Here is a 20,326-nt window from a genome sequence, read left to right as displayed (position 1 = left end):
ATCAAAATATTTTTGTAACATATAATTCAATATTCCTAGAAGGATCTCTTTAGGAATGAGAAATGTCATTATTATATGCAGGGCTTTCACATAACCATAATTCATACTCTAGTTTCTTACAAGAGGAAATTCAATTTACTTATATCTCACTCTAGCATTTTTTTACTATATAAATAATCTTTAACTCAATTCATTACTGGCTTATTGACATAAACTCAGGAATTACAGATATGTATATTTAGCAAGGAATACTGATGAATGTTTTAAATATAGTTAATTGGTACATTTTGTGCTGAATACTAATTGTAATTAATAGCTTAAATAGAGTATCAATATTGATTGTTATTAAGTTTTTAATATTAAATTTATATTTACAAAGCTCAGTTCACGTAGTAGTAATGAGGACCCCCATTTGGCCATGCTTATGTTGTCAAATACTTCAATATAAGTAACATCGTTGAAAAACATAGAAATTTTCTGGATGGGGACCTCACAGGACAGTTTTCTTTTAGACAAGAAATCTAGTGAAACTTTGTCTTTACCTAGCATGTGAATCTTGACTGGAGTTGAAAACATAGATTTTTAAATATTTAACTTTTCTTCACCAAATACTCAAGGCTAGATAGCAGTGTGGTTTTGTGTGTCATAATATAAATCTTGAGGTAAATCATAATTTCTACAGTGAAATAGGACTGCTCCTCTTCCCTCTTCCCTCTACACACTTGAACCCATTCTCCTGATATTAGGATATGAAAGTAAATAATTCTTTAATTCTAGACTTTAATTGATTTTGAAGAAGAATGTTAATTTGTGATTGTTGCCATCAGCTCTCTGAAAAACCTTTTTGCAAACATTTTATGTTTACATAGGAAATCATAGAAGATAAACTGTAAATCCATAATTCCATTCCAATTTAAATTATTGGTATCATCATTGTGATAACTAAATGATGACAAGTTAGAGTAGATACTGATTATACAATTATTATTCACTGATAGTTGGCAAACCTTTTTAACACTTAGAAATTACCAATCCTGTTCTTAATATGCAACTAAAAGAGAGTTTTCATTTGTCTTAATCAAATGAACACAATCATGTAGTTAAAAGAGAGATTCTTCATTTGACATAATCATTAGAAGACTTCCTGCAAGCAAGATTATAGACAGATTGTAGTAATAAAGACATTATTTGTCTGTGAGTTTTTTCTGGGGAAAGTTAATTAATCTTTACCAAAGATTGGGGGTGTGAATAATATTAGTACTTATTCAGCAGATCCTCTTTTTGGTGCAAGTATATAGTTTATATACAGTTTATATACAGTAGTTTATATAAAGGAGATTCCATTTATGATTTTTTTTTAGTCGAGACAAGAATAATGCCAATAACCTAAGCTGTCTTCATTGTATTGTGTTTTTCATTGCAGGAAATAGTTAAATCTTTAGTGTTTTAGCTTCACCTACACCTCATTTATTTCTCTGAATAATGGGCATTATAGTATTTGATTAATTGAATGAATCACATTTACTATTTTGAGCATATATTTTCTCTATAATATTGCTGTATTTTCCCTTCTGATTTCAAAATAATATGTTTACAATTTAAACACTACTGTAACATGTAATTAATTATTGTATATTTCTTCATTAAATAGATGTATGCATGGAAAAAGTGAAAGACACACTTTTGAAAGTGTGCAGAATTATTTCTATTCTCTCACTTCTCAGAAAAAAAAGTAAAAAATAAGTGTTCAGAAAATTCTGGGGCAGCTGGGTGTCTCAGTTGGTTAAGCAGCTGCCTTCAGCTCAGATCATGATCTCAGGGTCCTGGGATTGCGCCTTGCATCTTGTTCCCTACTCTGCAGGGAGTTTGTTTCTCCCTTCCCCTGCTTGATCTCTTTCTCTTTCTCTCTCATATAAATTAAAATATTAAAAAATCAACCTGTATCAAGCTGCTGAATAATCAATTGATCTCAGGTGTTTTTTAGCTCATTCAATTCCTACTGGAAAAATAAATTTTAAGGCAAAGGCTTACCACCGCCCCTACCCATGCTCAAATAATTTAAAAAAATCTTTGAAACTGTATTACTGTTATTTATGAATTATATGTTTAGAATAGTTTTAAATGTTTTCATAGTCACTGTTAATGAATTAGAAGTCATTTATGGGATTAGCCCATATGGTGCATACATAGTGTATTCTTAGGAATTTCTGGTAACATCAATGACAATAATTACTTTGAAAATGAAGACTGAATGAACTTTATAGTAGTGTGTGCATGTGTGGGCATAGGCATAAACTTGTCTTTATTTGGGTCTAGTTCATGAAAAAATAATCAACAGTCATTAGTTTGAAATATCATCATCTACTTTGAGAAACAATTTCCAGCCAATCTCAGAGAGATGAAATCAAGAAATAATCTAATTAATAAGGAAATACAAATTATTATTTTAGGGTGTTAAAGATAATTTACTGATATTTTCCTGGTAGGGCTTGATATTTCACATATGAAAGTTCTAATGATCTGGCATTATATAATCTGAATTACTGAATATTTGAGGCTCATTATTATGGCACATACCGTAATTGGCTTTTGGTTAGAAACACTGAAATATGAAGATATATATAGAATTATAGTTCTGTTTAGTTACTTTTCAGTCATTCCTGTGCTAATTAGAATATGTATTTTAAAGTTTGGTAAGCTGAAGTTATTAAAAAAAAATGAGATGTCTACTCCTTCAAACAAAGTTGACAAGCTAAAACTAAACATAAATTACTTGAGAAATAAATATTATACTTTATTTTTTCTAGTGATACCTGTGATGGATTCAATCTCTCTTAAGGGTCCTGAGGCAGGCCAACTTATAGAGACATATGACTCCTGGTTTTGCTATCTAGATCTGAAGACTCGTCAAGATCAGAATGCTTACAGAAGCAGTAAGATAAAGCTTTTCTTTTTTTTTTTAAGATTTTATTTATTTATTTATTTGACAGAGAGAAATCACAAGTAGATGGAGAGGCAGGCAGAGAGAGAGAGAGAGAGAGAGGGAAGCAGGCTCCCTGCTGAGCAGAGAGCCTGATGCGGGACTCGATCCCAGGACCCTGAGATTATGACCCAAGCCGAAGGCAGCAGCTTAACCCACTGAGCCACCCAGGCGCCCAAGATAAAGCTCTTCTAATGTGAACATTTCAACATGCACAAATAATCTATGTGAAAAGTATTGTTCTTCTATGGATAACTTCTCTGCACAGAGTGATAGCTTTTTCTTTTTTCACATCATTATGTTTCTTGGAGAAATATCCTGCTGTGCTACATCATAATAACATGTAATCTTCCTGCTCAATTTAGTTGAGATTATGGAGACTCTGTTGATAGAAGCTGTTCTTTAAAGGCTGATCTACAGATATGACTCAGTAATAAAAAGGAAGTGCTACATGCAACAACTTGGATGGATCTCAAGGAAGTTATGCTGAGTGGGGGCGGGGGAGACAAATCCCCAAAAGTCATTACCTGTATGATTCCATTTAAAATGATAAAATTATAGAGCTGGAGAAGAGATTAGTGGTTGCCAGGGCTTAGGGACTGGAGAGGAGGTGTGTCCATAGAAGGCTAAGTGTTAATTATAAAACGACAGCATGATGGAGAAATTTCTGGTGATGAATAATTCTGTATCTTGATTATAGTGGCAGTTACACAAATCTACACATGATAAAATGATGGATTACAGAATTACACCTACACAGTGCTAATATCAAATTCTTGTTTTGAGTATTATAACTATTTAAGATGAAACCACTGGGGAATAAAAATAACTATCAGATAATACACAATAAACTTCTAAAGGATTCCTTAGGGGAAATGAAACACCCACCTATTAAATCTACTTAAAATTAAAAAAAAATAAAGGCTGATCTATAATTTTGTAGAATAACCCTAGCAAAAGAGCAAGAGGTTTTATAAGAGAAATACAACCATTAAAACTCTTAAATGAAGATTAGCTTCAAGTTTTATAATCTAGAACCAAACCATCTGGCAAATCTCATGTCAGGTTTTGTTAAGCTTCTGAGTTATTTAAGTGTTAATTCATCCCTTTCTATAGCATTTCTCCTTCTTTAAACACACATTAATACTTTTAACTTGTTTGGGCGCCTGGGAGGCTCAGTGAGCTAAAGCCTCTGCCTTAGGCTCGGGTCATGATTCCAGGGTCCTGGGATCAAGCCCCACATCGGGCTTTCTGTTTGGCAGAGAGCCTGCTTCTTCTTCTCTCTCTCTGCCTGCCTCTCTGCCTACTTGTGATCTCTATCTTTCAAATAAATAAATAAAACCTTTAAAAAATAATTTTAACTTATTGATGATTAAGCAAGAGGTCTAATTAAGTGCACAATATTGTTGATTTTTCTTCCTGGCGAATTATTACCCTTGAAGACAATTGAAAAATAGCTGATTGCCTTTGGCAGAAACTTTGGAATCCTTACAGATAAATGAATGTTTTCTCCCAAATTAATCCGCTATTTTTTCAGATTTTTAATTTTTATTAATTTCTTTTCAGTGTACGAGAATTCATTGTTTATGTACCACACCCAGTGCTCCATGCAACATGTGCCCTCCATAATACCCACTATCAAGTTTACCCAACCTCCCACCCCCCCACCGCTTCAGATCCCTCAGATTGTTTTTCAGAGTCCATCGTCTCTCATGGTTCATCTCCCCCTCTAATTTCCTCAAACTCCCTTCTCCTCTCCATCTCCATATGCCCTCCATGTTATTTCTTATGCTCCACAAATAAGTGAAACCATATGATAATTGACTCTCTTTGCTGGACTTATTTCACTCAGCATAAGGAAGATGTGGTCTATATATACTATGGAGTATTATGCCTCCATCAGAAAGGATGAATACCTAACTTTTGTATTAACATGGATGGGACTGGAAGAGATTATGCTGAGTGAAATAATCTACTATTTTTGTCGCATTTATCTCAGGTCTTACTACATCCAGAGGAAGGAACAGCATATTCTTTTGATCCTAAACCATTTCTGAGAGACTCAAATCAGTCTGGAAAATATTGTACAAGCCTGTGGAATAACTTAACACTGTTTTCCTTAAGACTACATCACTTTAGTTTTAATGATAGCAGTTACCCTATAAAACAAATATGCAGTCTTGAAATAAATTTTAGTTTAGATTAACCTATGTTAAATCATTATTGCACCATTCCACCCACCACTATCAAATTTTTGCTTTGCTTTTAGAAGTCCATGTCTCTTGAAATCAATTTGAAATTAAAAAACAAAAACAAGCAAAACACATACAAACAATAAAGGAGGATTAGACATAAAGAGTTCCAGATTCTCAACATCCTCTCTGTGACAGAATGTTGATAAACATAGGTTTGCATGTCCCTTTAATTCTGGCAAATATGACCTAATTATCCTGTGGAGAGGAAATGTTAGTAAATTGTATATTTTCTGGCATCACCTTATCTCAAACAAAACAAAATAAAAACATGGTTTACATTGGACAGCTATATGTAGAAGAATGAAACTCGACCATTCTCTTACACCGTACACAAAGATAAACTCAAAATGGATAAAAGACCTTAACGTGAGACAGGAATCAGTCAGAATCCTAGAGGAGAACATAGGCAGTAACCCCTTCAATATCAGCCACAACAACTTCTTTCAAGATATGTCTCCAAAGGCAAAGGAAACAAAAGCAAAAAGGAACTTTTGGGAATTCATCAAGATCAAAAGGTTCTGCACAGCAAAGGAAACAGTCAACAAAACAAAGAGGCAACCCACAGAATGGGAGAAGATATTTGCAAATGACAGTACAGACAAAAGGCTGATGTCCAGGATCTACAAAGAACTCCTCAAACTCAACACACACAAAACAGATAATCATGTCAAAAAAATGGGCAGAAGACATGAGCAGACACTTCTCCAATGAAGACATACAAATGGTTATCAGACACATGAAAATATGTTCATCATCACTAGCCATCAGGGAGATTCAAATCAAAACCACATCAAGATACCACCTTACACCAGTTAGAATGGCCAAAATTAGCAAGACAGGAAACAACGCGTGTTGGAGAGGATGTGGAGAAAGGGAAACCCTCTTACACTATTGGTGGGGATGCAAGTTGGTGCAGCCACTTTGGAGAACACTGTGGAGATTCCTCAAGAAATGAAAAATAGAGCTTTCCTATGACCCTGCCATTGTACTACTGGGTATTTACCCCAAAGATACAGATGTAGTGAAAAGAAGGGCCATCTGTACCACAATATTTATAGCAGCAATGGCCACGGTCGCCAAACTGTGGAAAGAACCAAGATGCCCTTCAACAGATGAATGGATAAGGAAGATGTGGTAGATATACACTATGGAGTATTATGCCTCCATCATAAAGCATGAATACCCAATTTGTATTCAACATGGATGGGACTACAAGAGATTATGCTGAGTGAAATAAGTCAAGCAGAGAGAGTCAATTATTATATGGTATCACTTATTTGTGGTGCATAACAAATAACATTGAGGGCATAGGGAGATGGAAAGGAGAAGGGAGTTGAAGGAAATTGGAAAGGGGTGGGTATTATGGAGGGCATGTATTGAATGGAGCACTGGTTGTGGTGCAAAAACAATGATTTCTGTTATGCTGAAAAGAAATTAAGAAATACAAAAAAAAGTGGTTTACATTTAGTTTTTTAGTTTATATGGGAACACTTTACTCTGTGTAACTTATTAGGAAATGTTAAATTTGTCATATTTCTTCAAACATGCAAACTATATCATACTTTTAGAAAATATTTTTAAGAATACTTGAAAATCATAGATGAATGCTGACTATCAGATTCTGTTTAAATTTATTTGATCCAACCCTTCTTCTTGCTTTCATCTGAAAAAAATACGTATTTTTAAATAAATTTGCATGCATTCAATAACATTTAGTCAATTCATTTTAAAACTTCTAATAGTCAATTTTATTTATCTATTAGAGTCTATTTTATTTATCTTTATGCATTCATAGAAATTGTTAATATTGGTTCTCCAATCTTGATGATTTCTGTAATTCTCCACTTTTATAAACCAACTTTTTTGGAATGCCAACTAAATTAACAAATAATTTATTTTTATGTTACTAAGAGGAATTTATGTGTAATGGAAAGAGGTTTCTCTCAATTAGACATTATGTAAGAATTGTAAAAGTAAAGAATAACTAATGTCTGCCTTCCATGTTTCTTCCACCCTCAACCATCATATTATTGTGCTATCTCTTGCAGCAGTTGGTATTTTTTTAAATTTTTCAGATATACGAACACGTTTTGTAAGTAATTGTAATTCATAGTTTCAAAAATGCGGAGGTGCAAGGTGGGGGGAACCATGTAGTGGATGGCTGTTCATGGCTTCGACTTTATTTTATGAAGGAAGATATATCCATAATAGTTCAAGTGAGGATACTATTATAAGGTGTCAGGCACTTTAATAGCTCAGTATACTACAATAGTTCTAATAGGCTTTTATTTTATATTTATTTCACAGATAATGAAACAGAATAATCTTTAAGTTCACAGAGTTCATAAAACAAGTAAGGTGTAGAGCCAGATGCGGATTCAAACTCCTGCCTTTTCCACTTTTGCACCACATTGCTGAGTAGATTTTAACCTCTTTTAAACCTATCTTTTCCTCCTTAGTATTATCAACTCTGTTGATTTTAATACAGAAAGGCTTGACAGAAGGACCTTAAGAAACATTAGGGAGAATAAGAATCAACTAGGGTTTTTCCTATTTCAGGAAGTCCCTAGAGTGTATTCATTGCAATTGAAATATGTGCTTTGTAATTTATTTAAAAAATTAAGGTGTTTTACCCCAAGGCTTTTAATGTATATTGTGGGTAAAAATAAACATCAAATTACACTTCAAATTTGTGAACTTTACCATAGTTCTGATGGATATTATTTCCATAGTAAGAATCCTGATTTCTTATAAGGAATAAGTGAGAATGAGGCTATTTTATAAAAGTAATCATTAGAAGGATTACCAACATACTTATATGTCTTTAGGCACATATCATTTTGGTGAGTATTAACTAGGACTCTCCAAAAAAATGTTTCATATGATGCTTTGAAAAGGCCATTTTTTTTTCTCCTTAACATGTCAATATGTCAACTGTATGGCAATAAAATAAAAATGACCTTTCAGTTAAACTCACATATAGTCTTTAGTAGCTGAAATTAAGTGATGACGACAACAATTTAGAATGTCACGTTTCTGCAATATCTGACATTCCTGGGGTGTGAATGATTACTCTGAAAATGGAAGCATACTTAATATTTCCGGTAGCAAACATGTTACATTTGAGAAAGGAAAGTAATTGCTGAAAACAATGAAGTTCCTCTGGATTCTCTTTTTATCATATTTTAAAACAATATGTAATACTGAGACTGTAGTCAGAAATATCATGATCTTATTCTTGCTATGATTTCCTCACCATTAGGTTTGAGTGGCAATAAAATTTCCAAGTGGGAAAATAAAGAATATAATCCATATTTATCCTTAAAATGATCACTGAATGAGTCTGAGTTTGCCTCATCCAGTAGTTTCAAGTAGTTTCCCCATTAGTCAAGTTAAGCAACGTAGTTAACATATTAAGTCATTAAGCTCAGATTCTGTGTGTGACACAGTCAGGAAAGTATTTGAGAACAGTTAGAATGTCCTGCCAGATTTAAAAGTTTCAATTACATTATGTTGTCTTTTTTTTTTTTTTTGACAAGGCTCTTATATGTTGGGAAGTGAATTTTACTTTTTTTTTTTTAAGCTCATCTGTAACAGTTTCTTATTTTCCTTAAAAGCTAAATATGTTGGAATACTCGTTATAAGCCAGTCTCTTCTCACATTCATAAATAAAATCATTCAAACAGAATATAGACAATTTTTAAACAATGAAATTTCTAGATTCTGAAAAGTGAAATAATATAAATGAACATCTTTTATTTCATATATGTCTATTTCACTAGGCCAATAAGGCATCACTGGTGAAATAAGGTATTATTGCTTAAATGATTTAATATATTTTAAAACTACATTAAATTCCCTTCCAGTGTCTAAACTATCAATTAGTAATATTTGACTCGGGAATAATAAGATTCAATAACTATCCATCCTTCTCTTAGAAGTTTTTTTTTTCTTTTTAATTTTTAACAATGTTAGTGACACTTTTCAAACTTTTTAAGATTAGTGGTAAGATGTAGTTCTCACTTTTCACTATTTGAGCACTGTCTTAATATGAACTGGGCTAAAATGAGACTTAAATCTGTAAAGAGTAATTATAAAGTACTTTACCATTTCCTTGACAGTTTGACATCTGATTCCTAAAAAAAGGAAAATACAATTTGGTTCAGTACGTGGTGCATGTAAGGAAACAGAAATGTAGATGTGCACTGTATTTTTCAGGTGTCATTAATGAACTATATTTCATTTCCTTAAAGAACTCAAGCTTATCAGAAAAGTATGAAATCTTGCCACTTGCAGCAACATGGATGGAACTAAAGGGCATGATATTAAGTAAAATGTCAGTCAGAAAAAAACAAATACCATATGATTTCAGGCATATGTGGAATTTAAGAAAAAAAACACAGATGAACATAGGGAAAGGGAAGGAAAAATAAGATGAAAACTGAGAGGGAGGTAAACCATAAGAGACTCTTAACTATAAGAAATAAACAGGGTTGGGACGCCTGGGTGGCTCAGTTGGTTGGACGACTGCCTTCTGCTCAGGTCATGATCCCAGAGTCTAGGGATCGAGTCCCGCATCAGGCTTCCAGCTCCACGGGAAGTCTGCTTCTCCCTCTGACTTTCTCCTCGCTCATGCTCTCTCTCACTGTCTCTCTCTCAAACAAATAAATAAAATCTTTAAAAAAAAAAGAAATAAACAGGGTTGATGGAAGGGACATGTGTGGGGGGGATAAAGTAATTGGGTGATGGGCATTAAAGAAGGCACTTTAAGTAATGAGCACTGAGTGTTATATGCAACAGATGAATTACTACATTCTACCTCTGAACTAATAATACAGCATATGTTAACTAACTTGAATTTAAATTAAAAATTAAAAGAAAGTCAAGCATAAATTTATTTGAGCACAATTATTTCCTAGAATTGTCATTTCTCCTATTTACATTGTGGTTAATCCTCAGCAGTTCTTTATATTGAAGCTCTTTTATTAGATGATTTCCTTGTTATTAGTTTTGTAACTCTGGGATTTGTTGGAAGCGGAAGTAATGGGAATAACATTATCAGGGATGGGAGTATTATTTTACTCTTAACTTGTCATTTTTATTTAAAACAAAATTCAATAAATTTTCCTAATATTTGAATAGAAGTATATTACAAAATAGAGATGTTTAATTGCCAAAGTTAAGTGGGCACAATACATCCATATAACTAAACATTTAACCACCTAAAATATCATCTTTACCTAATTCAGTGGACATTTGAGTATGGCATTATATTTTTGAGGGCAGACCAGACAGACAAAAATGCTCACGATTGACAGAAAATGTTTAAGCCAGATTCTTAAAATGCACATGGGAAAAGTAACCCTAAGAGACTTGGTTTAAAAATAAAATTAAATCTGAAATCTTAGCACAAATCTTCTTAGAAAGTTCTGTACCACACAGTATTTTGCTTAAATATATTTGAATATCTACATTGCTTACTGTATGGCTATAAAATAACCAGATAACTTTGCAAGCCCATCAAGAGTATATGATTAATTCACTTTCTAATACATTTGTCCCACCATGCAGCTTTATTTCTATAACACTCCAGCTATACTAACCACATTCTGGGGTTTCCTGTCTTGGACCATATTGCTTTTTATGCAGCCAACAACTGCTGTTTGCTGAAACAACAACAAAACTCTTCTTCACTCTCTGCATCTAATATCTACCAGACTTATTTTACAGATGTGCCCATTAATCATAGTTATTAGTCTGTGTTTCCTTTTCCCCTAGATCAGGGGTCAGCAAACTTTTTCTGTAAAGGGCCAGAATGGATATTTATATAATATGAGAAGACAAATTTCCACAAAATTTCAATTGATGATATTCAAATATCAATTATGTATATAATTTGTTATGTAATACAGACCTCCTCATGAGATAAATGGACTTGTATATCTGATTTCTGGAAATGTCTTTCCAAATAGTTACTACCAAGTACTGATATCAATCTATAGCATGTAGTTTTATTTCAACATATATATTTCTTAGAAGGTATGTAAAGTATTCTATTATATTCTTTTCTTCATACTTTTAGCATGCCACCACATTGAAGATTAATAATTTCTTTTTTAATATTTTATTTATTTATTTGTCAGAGATAGGGCACAAGTAGGAGGAGTAGCAGGCAGAGGGAGAAGTAGGATCCCCACCAAACAAGGAGCCATATGTGGGACTCTGTCCCAAGACCCCAAGATCATGATCTGAGCCAAAGGAGACACTTAAATGATTGAGCCACCCAGGCATCCCAAATATTAATAATTTCTTAATTGAAGGTTAAGTAAAAGCCCTTCGGTTACATATTTTTCTACAAGGCTAGAGTATATAATGTAACTTGACATTACTTGCTCAAACAATTGCAGTTGTCATCAAAATTACATTATTGCAGTATAGCTCTTACATATAAGCACTGTATTCTTTTATAATTTTAGCTAGATTTGTTAAAAGATATTATCAAGTTTGCAGCAAAACAAAACAAAAACAATTTCCAAAGTAATTCAGTGTTTGATAATAGTGATCAAGGGTGCTTCTCATTGGGCAAAATTTCAGTGCTGGCTTTAATCTCAAAACAAACAAACAAAAATAGCAAACAAACAAAAAAACTCAGTAAAACTTTGCCACTGCCAAACCATCCAACAGCTTGTGTGGTAGGGCAAGTCACATACCCTTTTTTTTTTTTTGTATTTTTGACAAAAGTTCACATACTAACAATAGTAAATGCAGCTCACTATTGACCTTACACATGAAAAACTCATTTTCCATGAAGTACCTGCTTATGTTTAACACAATAAATAGCTATAGGCTTTGGATGCCTCATATTTTCCCAAGCCTTATAAATGTGCCCAATTGAACTTTTTTCTATGCCATGTATATTTTACTCACCATTAGTTATAAGACTTCTTAGTAGATGCCACTTCAAGTTTTACTGAATTAGTGTTTTCTCAGCTTCACTGGAATTATTTTTGTCTGTTCTAGCCCACACAGCTATTCATTGATAGAGGCTAATTCTTCAGTCACTTCAAACTTAGCATTGTTTCTTCAAGTGACTAATAACTAAATATTGTTAGTAACATCTGTTAACTCATTAAGAAGATAAGAAAAACCACTTCAATTATTTATCTTTACTTTTTTGTAAAAATTCAGTATTGATATTGTTTTTAATGTTCCCAACTTTTGGAGTAACTGTACTTGTTGAAGTATTTGTCTCAAGTTTCCTTTCTCTAGATAAATTTATTTGGCTATTGTAAACAAATGCAACTTAAATAGCTCACCATTAATAAGTGTTTTTCTCTGCTTGGCTAAAAAATAAGACTTTTAGAAACTTACTTTTTAAAAAAAAAGATTTCATTTATTTATTTGACACAGAGAGATCACAAATAGGCAGAGAGGCAGGCAGAGGGGGAGGGGGAAGCAGACTCACCACTGAGCAGAGAGCCCATTGTGGGCCTCAATCCCAGGACCCTGAGATCATGACCTGAGCTAAAGGCAGATGCTTAACACACTGAGCCACCCAGGCACCCCAGAAACTTACTTTGATCACAGTCTAATTTTCATTTTTTTTAATTTTGTGAAGGAATTCTGCTGTAATGAGATGCCCCATTTTAACTGTTTAATTATTTTGACTGTTGTTTTCTTGTGAGTTGGAATATTGTGATGAGTGATCAGTCTGGTAATATATGTGTGTATTGAATTCTTTTTGTCACAATCATAGTGCAATTGCATAAAAACCTGATTTGCCATTTAATTAGATAACAAAGTAATTCCTGCTCAGCTGGACCTTAGAAGTATATATTCCAAGTCTGTTTGTCTCTTCTTTTCTTGATTTGACATAATGGTCATGCCCAAGTAATATAAGTAAATAGTCACATTAAGGTGATATATGTGGGGCACTTGAAACTATGGAGGAGGAAAAATAACTTTCCCTCTGTGCTTGTAGGTTCTCAGTTGAGACCTCCTGTATAAAAGGCAAATTAACAAGAGAAAAACAAACAGAAGTTTAATAGCACGCACACTTCCTGTATACATGGAGAATACCCAGAAAAACTGAGTTAACTTTTGGAAGTGGTCCATGACACTACCCTAAATCTATCTTCAGATAAAGACAAAATGTATTGGGGTGGGGCGAAATAGTTAAGAAAGGTTACCAGGAAGAGCACATTAAACAAGTAAACAATATGTTATGTTTAAGTTTGTTGCCTTCTCCATTGATGAGTTTTTAAAAATTTGGTCACCCTTCTTTTCCATGTACAGAGAAAGAAACATTCTTATAAATAGAGATTTTCCTGAAAGGGTAACTTCTACTCAGTTTTTCAGAACCTTTCTTAAGTCTTCTTTTTCTTAAATAATCTTTATGCCAAAGAGACATCTTTTGGGGTGACAAAATCTGCTCTCCTTCAAAACACTGTCAAGTAATTATGGTACCACTGCAATTTGTAGCACACCAAACAGCAGTATGAAGTTCTGAGAGTGTGACAAAAGATCTCAGTTATACTACTCAACTCTGTTATTATAGCATGAAAGCTATCGAGATTCATTGAGTTTCCTCAGCTTCTTGAAAAATTTTTCACTTTTGTAGATCAAGTGATAAATTTTTACCAAATCCTTTACCACATAGACTAAAACAAAATATACAAAAAATGTATATAGTATGCATTCATTATTCTAAAAACAGAAAGCTTATTCTTTGTATCCTGAAGAAAATTCAATGAATAAAAACATCATCTTTTCAAGACCTTCATAATTATTATTGTTTGGTAGGTTAGTATCTTCATATTGGTTCAGAAATTTCTTGGCACTTACTAAATATATTTTCATGTTAGGCAGAAAATTTGCAATGTGCTGGCAAACAGGATAAGTTTAATTTCAGACTATGGTGGATTCATAAATACAAGCTGTTGAAGACATTGATTTATAACACCACTGGAGTGAAAATCTCTCCAGCTTAAATTTCGTCCTTTTAAATATTTCAAATTGTCCTCTACATTTCCATTCATATATTTAATTGAACACTTAAAATTAACACTGAAATTTAAATTCCATGAGAATTTTTTTCTCTTTCCATCCCTAGAGCCTAGAGTTTTGTCTGCCATATTACAACTCCTCAATGACTGTGATGTGTACAGGGATTTAGCCAGGCACTATTTTATTTACTCATATTTCATGCATGTGTGCAATGCATTGCATTTTTTTCACTTTTAAAAAACCACTGAAAAAATACTTCTATTTCTTTTCTCCTTCTAAAGCCAATGAAGGAGGTTGTACAATCTCGTACCCCACTGAAAGAGTCAACAACCATGGAGATCTGGATTCATCCCGAACCACAGGTATGAAAGGAAACATTTGGTATTTTTCTATTTCTTAAAATTGAATTTTATGAACATATAAGGCATGTTCTTAAGTTATGTTTCTCAATATGTGTCCCATGAAGGTTCTTTAGATATTTTGTACCAGACTCTAGTGTAAAACTATGACAGGAAATACATGTTTCTTCCTAGTGTTGTTTGCTAATAATAGTGGAGTTAATTTATTTATTGAATAAGATACAAGCATTCCTCAAAAAGTATCTTCTAAATGATTGGCTACTCCACTGATTTTTAGTTCTACTTCTGAAATCATGGATTGAAAAAAATCACAACTGCTGTTTTATCTTATGATTTAATATAGGGAAATTTATTTTTATGCTAAAGGCAAATTTTAGTAAAACCCTACTAAAATAACTTCAGGTGGAAACAAGATTGATTTTTTAAATTTAAGTTACAAGTTACTTTAAAAAAAGAAAAACACTTCTCATTTCAATCATAAAATCTCAAAATTTGACTAATGAATCCAATTCCACTTTTGCTGAGTAGAGACCCTTAAGGGGGCTTCAAAGGGCTTCAAAAATGGAGTGAGCAGACCTATATCTAGACATTTTTACACTATTTGTTATTTTATGATTGGTTAACTTACTGTTTTTAGTAAAGTAAAAGTTCTGAATCTGACCCTTTGGGTGCCAAATGAATAACCATAAATTGAACCTTACCTATTTATTTTAATATGCTTTTCATTTTTTTTTTTACAAAAAATATACATTTAGAAAATGTAGAAAAATAATGCTTAAGTACAATGTTAAGAAAAACTGTAATTGTTGCAGGATCATTGAGCATGAAAGTCAAGAAAGAATTCTTGAGATGTTTTACAGTGCATCTTAGTAAGTTTATTCAAGTATCATAAGGACAGGACCCATGGGCCAAAAGACCTGAATTTTTGCTGTATGAAGCTAGTGGTTATCTTCACAGTGCTTGAGTGGGAAGGGACATGCTAGGAGTATTAGATCATAAATGTCTTCTTCAAATTTCCACTCATAAAACTACTTTTCCAAGATTTCTCTGGTCTTTATCATTCAGTCCAATATTAGCTATCAATGAGATATACAGGCCGTCATGAGACCCTTTAAGAATGTAGCACCCAGCACTTATTTGATCCTTATCAAAACTATGTAAGTTACAGGTCAGCCTTCTGGGCTAAAGGTGAACGTTTTATTGTTGATACCCTCCATCATAATGAAAAGAAAATAGATTTGTTTATTATTTATTATTTCATGCATGTTTCTGAAATTCATGAAATGCATGTGTTCTGTAAAAATGACCTTCTACAATATTTCACAAAGTTAATTTATGTTCTTGGAGAAGAGTTACAGAGTTAATATATTCACTGTGAGAAAAAAATGATTAGTCAAATAAAGGAACATTACAAGCAGGGAACTGTCCAAATTGTTACAAGGTTTAAATTACTCAAGTCTGACATAGTGAAGTTTTGCCAAATGTAAAAGTGATTTTCAAGCATTGCACCTCTGATTCAATCCCAAGAAAATTGATAAGGATGTGTAATATAGGTAAGATGATCTACATTTGTACCCTCAGTTAAGAATCATGAGAGACTATGGACTCTGAAAAACAATCTGAGGGGTTTGAAGTGGCAAGGGGGTGGGAGGTTGGGGTACCAGGTGGTGGGTATTATAGAGGGCACGGATTGCATGGGTGTGGTGAAAAAATAATGAATACTGTTTTTCTGAAAATAAGTAAATTAATTTAATTAAAAAAATTAAAGAACAGAGCAGAGTAATTGGGCCCTTTAAGCCATGGAAAGAAGTTTGGATTTACATCACAATAAATAAGCCACTGGAGAATTTAAAAAAAAAAAAAAAAGATGTGGAACCCCCCCCCCCAAAAAGAACCTATTCAGGTCCTTTAAACATTGAAGACATTTGTTATACATAATTGTTCTGTATTATTAGAAAGTTTTCTCAAGAAGTTAAAAAAAGAACTTTTTGTAGTCTTCAGAATAGCAGTTTTGAGGAAAAGCACATAATTTTTAAAAATGTATTTTAAGTTGCAAAAACCTGAACAATTGGTGTGACATAGGGTATGACAGGGATAAATAAAAGTCAGATGGAATTAGACCTTATTATGTAACACTCTTTATCTATGAACAAGAAGAAATATGGAAGGAATTCAAACACCTGAAACCTAAAGAGCATTCTGCTAAAGAATGAAAGTGTCTCAACTAATGAATTGTTGAAAACTATATGGAAAACTAATGATATATTATATGTTGGCTAACAGAACAATAACAACAACAACAACAACAACAATAATAATAATAATAAAGAATGAATAGGTCAACCAGGAAGTTAAAGAATCCATTGAAACCATAAAAATGAAAACAAATCAGTTCAAAACATATGGGATACTGCAAAGGCAGTCCTAAGAGGGAACTACATAGTATTCTAAGCCTCTCTCAGAAAATTAGATAAAGACCAAGTGTGCAAGCTAACCATACACCTAAATGACATGGAGAAAGAACAACAAATATAGGTTAAACCAAGCAGAAGAAGAGAAATAATAAAGATTAGAGTATGAATCAATAATATAGAGAGCAGAACAGTAGAACAGATCAACAAAACTAGAAGCTGGTTCTTTAAATTTTTAATAATAGTGATAAACTGCTAGAAAGACATACCCAAAAGAAAAGGGAAAGGACCCAAATTAATACAATCATGAGTGAAAGGAGAGGGATCATGATGAACACTAAGAAAATAGAAACAATTGTTAGAACATATCACCAGCAACTATATGCCAACAAATTAGGCAGCCTGGAAGAAATGAATGAGTTCCTGCAAATTTATAAACTACCAAGACTGAAACATGAAGAAATAGAAAACAATAAAACTGAAACAGTAATCAAAAACTTCCCAAAAACTAAGAGTCCAGGGCTAGATGGTTTCCCAGAGGAACTCTACCAAATATTTAAAGAATAAATAATATCTATTCTATTGAAGATGTCTCAAAAAATAGAAATGGATGGAAAACTTCCAAACATATTCTATAAGACCAGGATTACCCTGATCCCAGAACCATGAAAAGACCCCATCAAAAAACAAGAATTACAGACGAATTAAGATGATGAACATAGATGCCAAAACCTAAAGAGGTTTTAGGTTTTAGGTTTCAACAAGATCCTGGCCAACAGGATCCAACAGTACATTAAAAGGATTAAATGCCATGAGCAGGTGGGATTTATACCTGGGATGCAAGGGTGATTCAGCATTCACAAATCAATCAATGTGATAGATCACATGAACAAAAGAAGCAACAAGAAACATATGATCATCTCAATTGATGCAGAAGAAGCATTTGACACAATATAACGTCCTTTCTTGATTAAAACTCTTCAAAGTATAGGGATATAAGGAACATATATTAATATCATAAAATCCACCTATGAATAGCCCACAGTGAATATCATTCACAATGGCGAAAAACTAAGAGTTTTACCTTCAAGGTCAGGAACACAACAAGGCTGCCCACTCTCACTATGATTGTTCAACATAGTAGTAGAAATCCTAACCTCAGCAATCAGGTAACAAAAGGAAATAAAAAGTATTCCAATTGGAAAAGAAGAAGTCAAGCTCCCTCTCTTTGCAGATGACATGATATTTTTACATGGAAAACCCAAGACTCCACCCCCATATTACTAAAACTCAGACAGCAGTTCAGTAATATAACAGAATACAAAATTAATGCACAACAAATCAGTTGCATTTTTATATATTAACAATATGACAGAAGAAATTAAAAGAAAATTAGAAAAAGATTAAAAAGATTAAAAGCTTAAAAAGATAGAAAAAGATTAAAAGATTAAAAAGATTAAAGATTAAGAAAAATAGAAAAAGATTAAAAGAAAATGAAAAGAAATTAGAAATTAAGGCATTGATTCCATTTACAATAGTGCCCCAAACCATAAGATACCTAGGAATAAACCTAACCAAAGAGGTAAAAGATCTATACTCTAGAAATGACAGAATACTTATGAAAGAAATGGAGGAAGACACAAAGATATGAAAAATTATTCCATGTTCATGGATTGGCAGATTAAACATTGTGAAAATGTTTATAGTGCCCCAAGTAATATACACTTTCAATGCAATCCCTATCAAAATACTACTGGCATTATTCATAGAGCTGGAATAAACTATCCTAAAATTTGTATGGAACCAAAAAAGATCCCAAGTCATTGGGGGATTGTTGAAAAAGAAAACCAAAGCTAATGGCATCACAATGCCTGACTTCAAGCTATATATCAAAGCTGTGAGCATCAGGAAAACTTGGTATTGGCACAAAAACAGACCCAAAGATCAGTGTAACAGAATAAAGACCCCAGAAATGGATTCTCACATCTATGGTTGACTAATGTTTGACAAAGCAAGAAATAATATCCAATGGGAAAAACAAAAAAACAAAAAAAAACGCAATCTCTTCAGTATATGGTGCCGGGGATATTAGATAGCAACACGCAGGAGAATTAAATTGGGCCATTCTCTTACACCACACACAAAGATAAACTCAAAATGCATGAACAACCTCAATGTGAGACAGGAATCAATCAAAATCCTAGAAAGGAACAAAGACAATAACCTCTTTACCATCAGCTACAACAAATTCTTTCAAGACACATCTCCAAGGGCAAGGGAAGCAAAAGCAAAAATGAACTTTGAGGACTTCATCATGCTAAAAATCTTCTGCACAGTGAAGAAAAATGCCAACAAAATTAAGAGGCAACCCATGGAATGGAAGAAGGTATTTTCAAATGACATTACACTTAAAGGGCTGGTATTCATTGTCTATAAATTACTTCTCAAACTCAACACCCCCCAAAATAAAAAAAAATAAAATAAAAATAACCCATTCAAGAAATGGGCAGAAGACATGAACAGACACTTCTCCAAAGAAGACATACAAATGGCTAACAGACACATGAAAAAAATTTCACCATCATTAGCCATCAGAGAAAGACAAATCAAAACCACAATGAGATACCACATTACACTACTTAGAATGGCAAAAATTAACAAGGCAGGGGCAAAAAAAGTGTTGGTAAGGATGTAGAAAAAGGGTAACCTTCTTTTTTTTTAAGATTTTGTTTTTTTATTTAACACAGAGAGAGAGATCACAAGTAGGTAGAGAGGCAGGCAGAGATAGAGGGAGAGACAGACTCCCTCCCAAGCAGAAAGCCCAATGCTTAATCCCAGGACCCTGAGACCATGACCTGAGCTGAAGGCAGAGGCTTAACCTCTGAGCCACCCAGGCACCCCTGAAGGAGAACTCACTTACACTGTTGGTGGGAATGCAAGCTGGTGCATCCACTCTGGGAAAACTGTATGGAGGTTCCTTAAGATGTTAAAAATAGAGCTACCCTTACAACCCAGTAATTACACTACTAGATATCTATCCCAAAGGTACAGACGTAGTAAAAAGAAGGGGTACATGCAACCCAATGTTCATAGCAGCAATGTCCACAATAGCCATCCTGTGCAAGAAGATGAGATGTCCTTCAACAGATGAATGGATAAAGATACGGTTTATATATACAATGGGCTATTACTCAGCCATCAGAAAGAATGAATACCTACAATTTGCATCAATATGGATGGAATTGGAGGGGATTACACTAAGTGAAATAACTGAAGCAGAGAAAGACAATTGTCAAATATTTTCATTCATAAGTG

The 20,326-nt window shown here is 33.2% G+C and overlaps 1 protein-coding gene across 4 annotated transcripts in view; it reads left to right on the top strand.

Annotated features, from left to right (window-relative positions):
• Nucleotides 1-20,326, top strand: part of PCDH11X (protocadherin 11 X-linked) — a 421,474-nt gene that overhangs the window by 219,692 nt on the left and 181,456 nt on the right. For all 4 annotated transcript variants that reach the window (XM_082715960.1, XM_082715957.1, XM_082715958.1 and 1 more), the window contains exon 4: nucleotides 14,523-14,603. In XM_082715960.1, the coding sequence (XP_082572086.1) occupies nucleotides 14,523-14,603 (81 nt within the window). The remainder of the gene's footprint in view (nucleotides 1-14,522; nucleotides 14,604-20,326) is intronic.

Source organism: Mustela nivalis (genome assembly GCF_964662115.1).
Source record: "Mustela nivalis genome assembly, chromosome: X".
NCBI lineage: Eukaryota > Metazoa > Chordata > Mammalia > Carnivora > Mustelidae > Mustela > Mustela nivalis.
The sequence above is the reverse complement of the archived record's forward strand: the minus strand, read 5'-3'. Positions and strand labels throughout refer to the sequence as shown.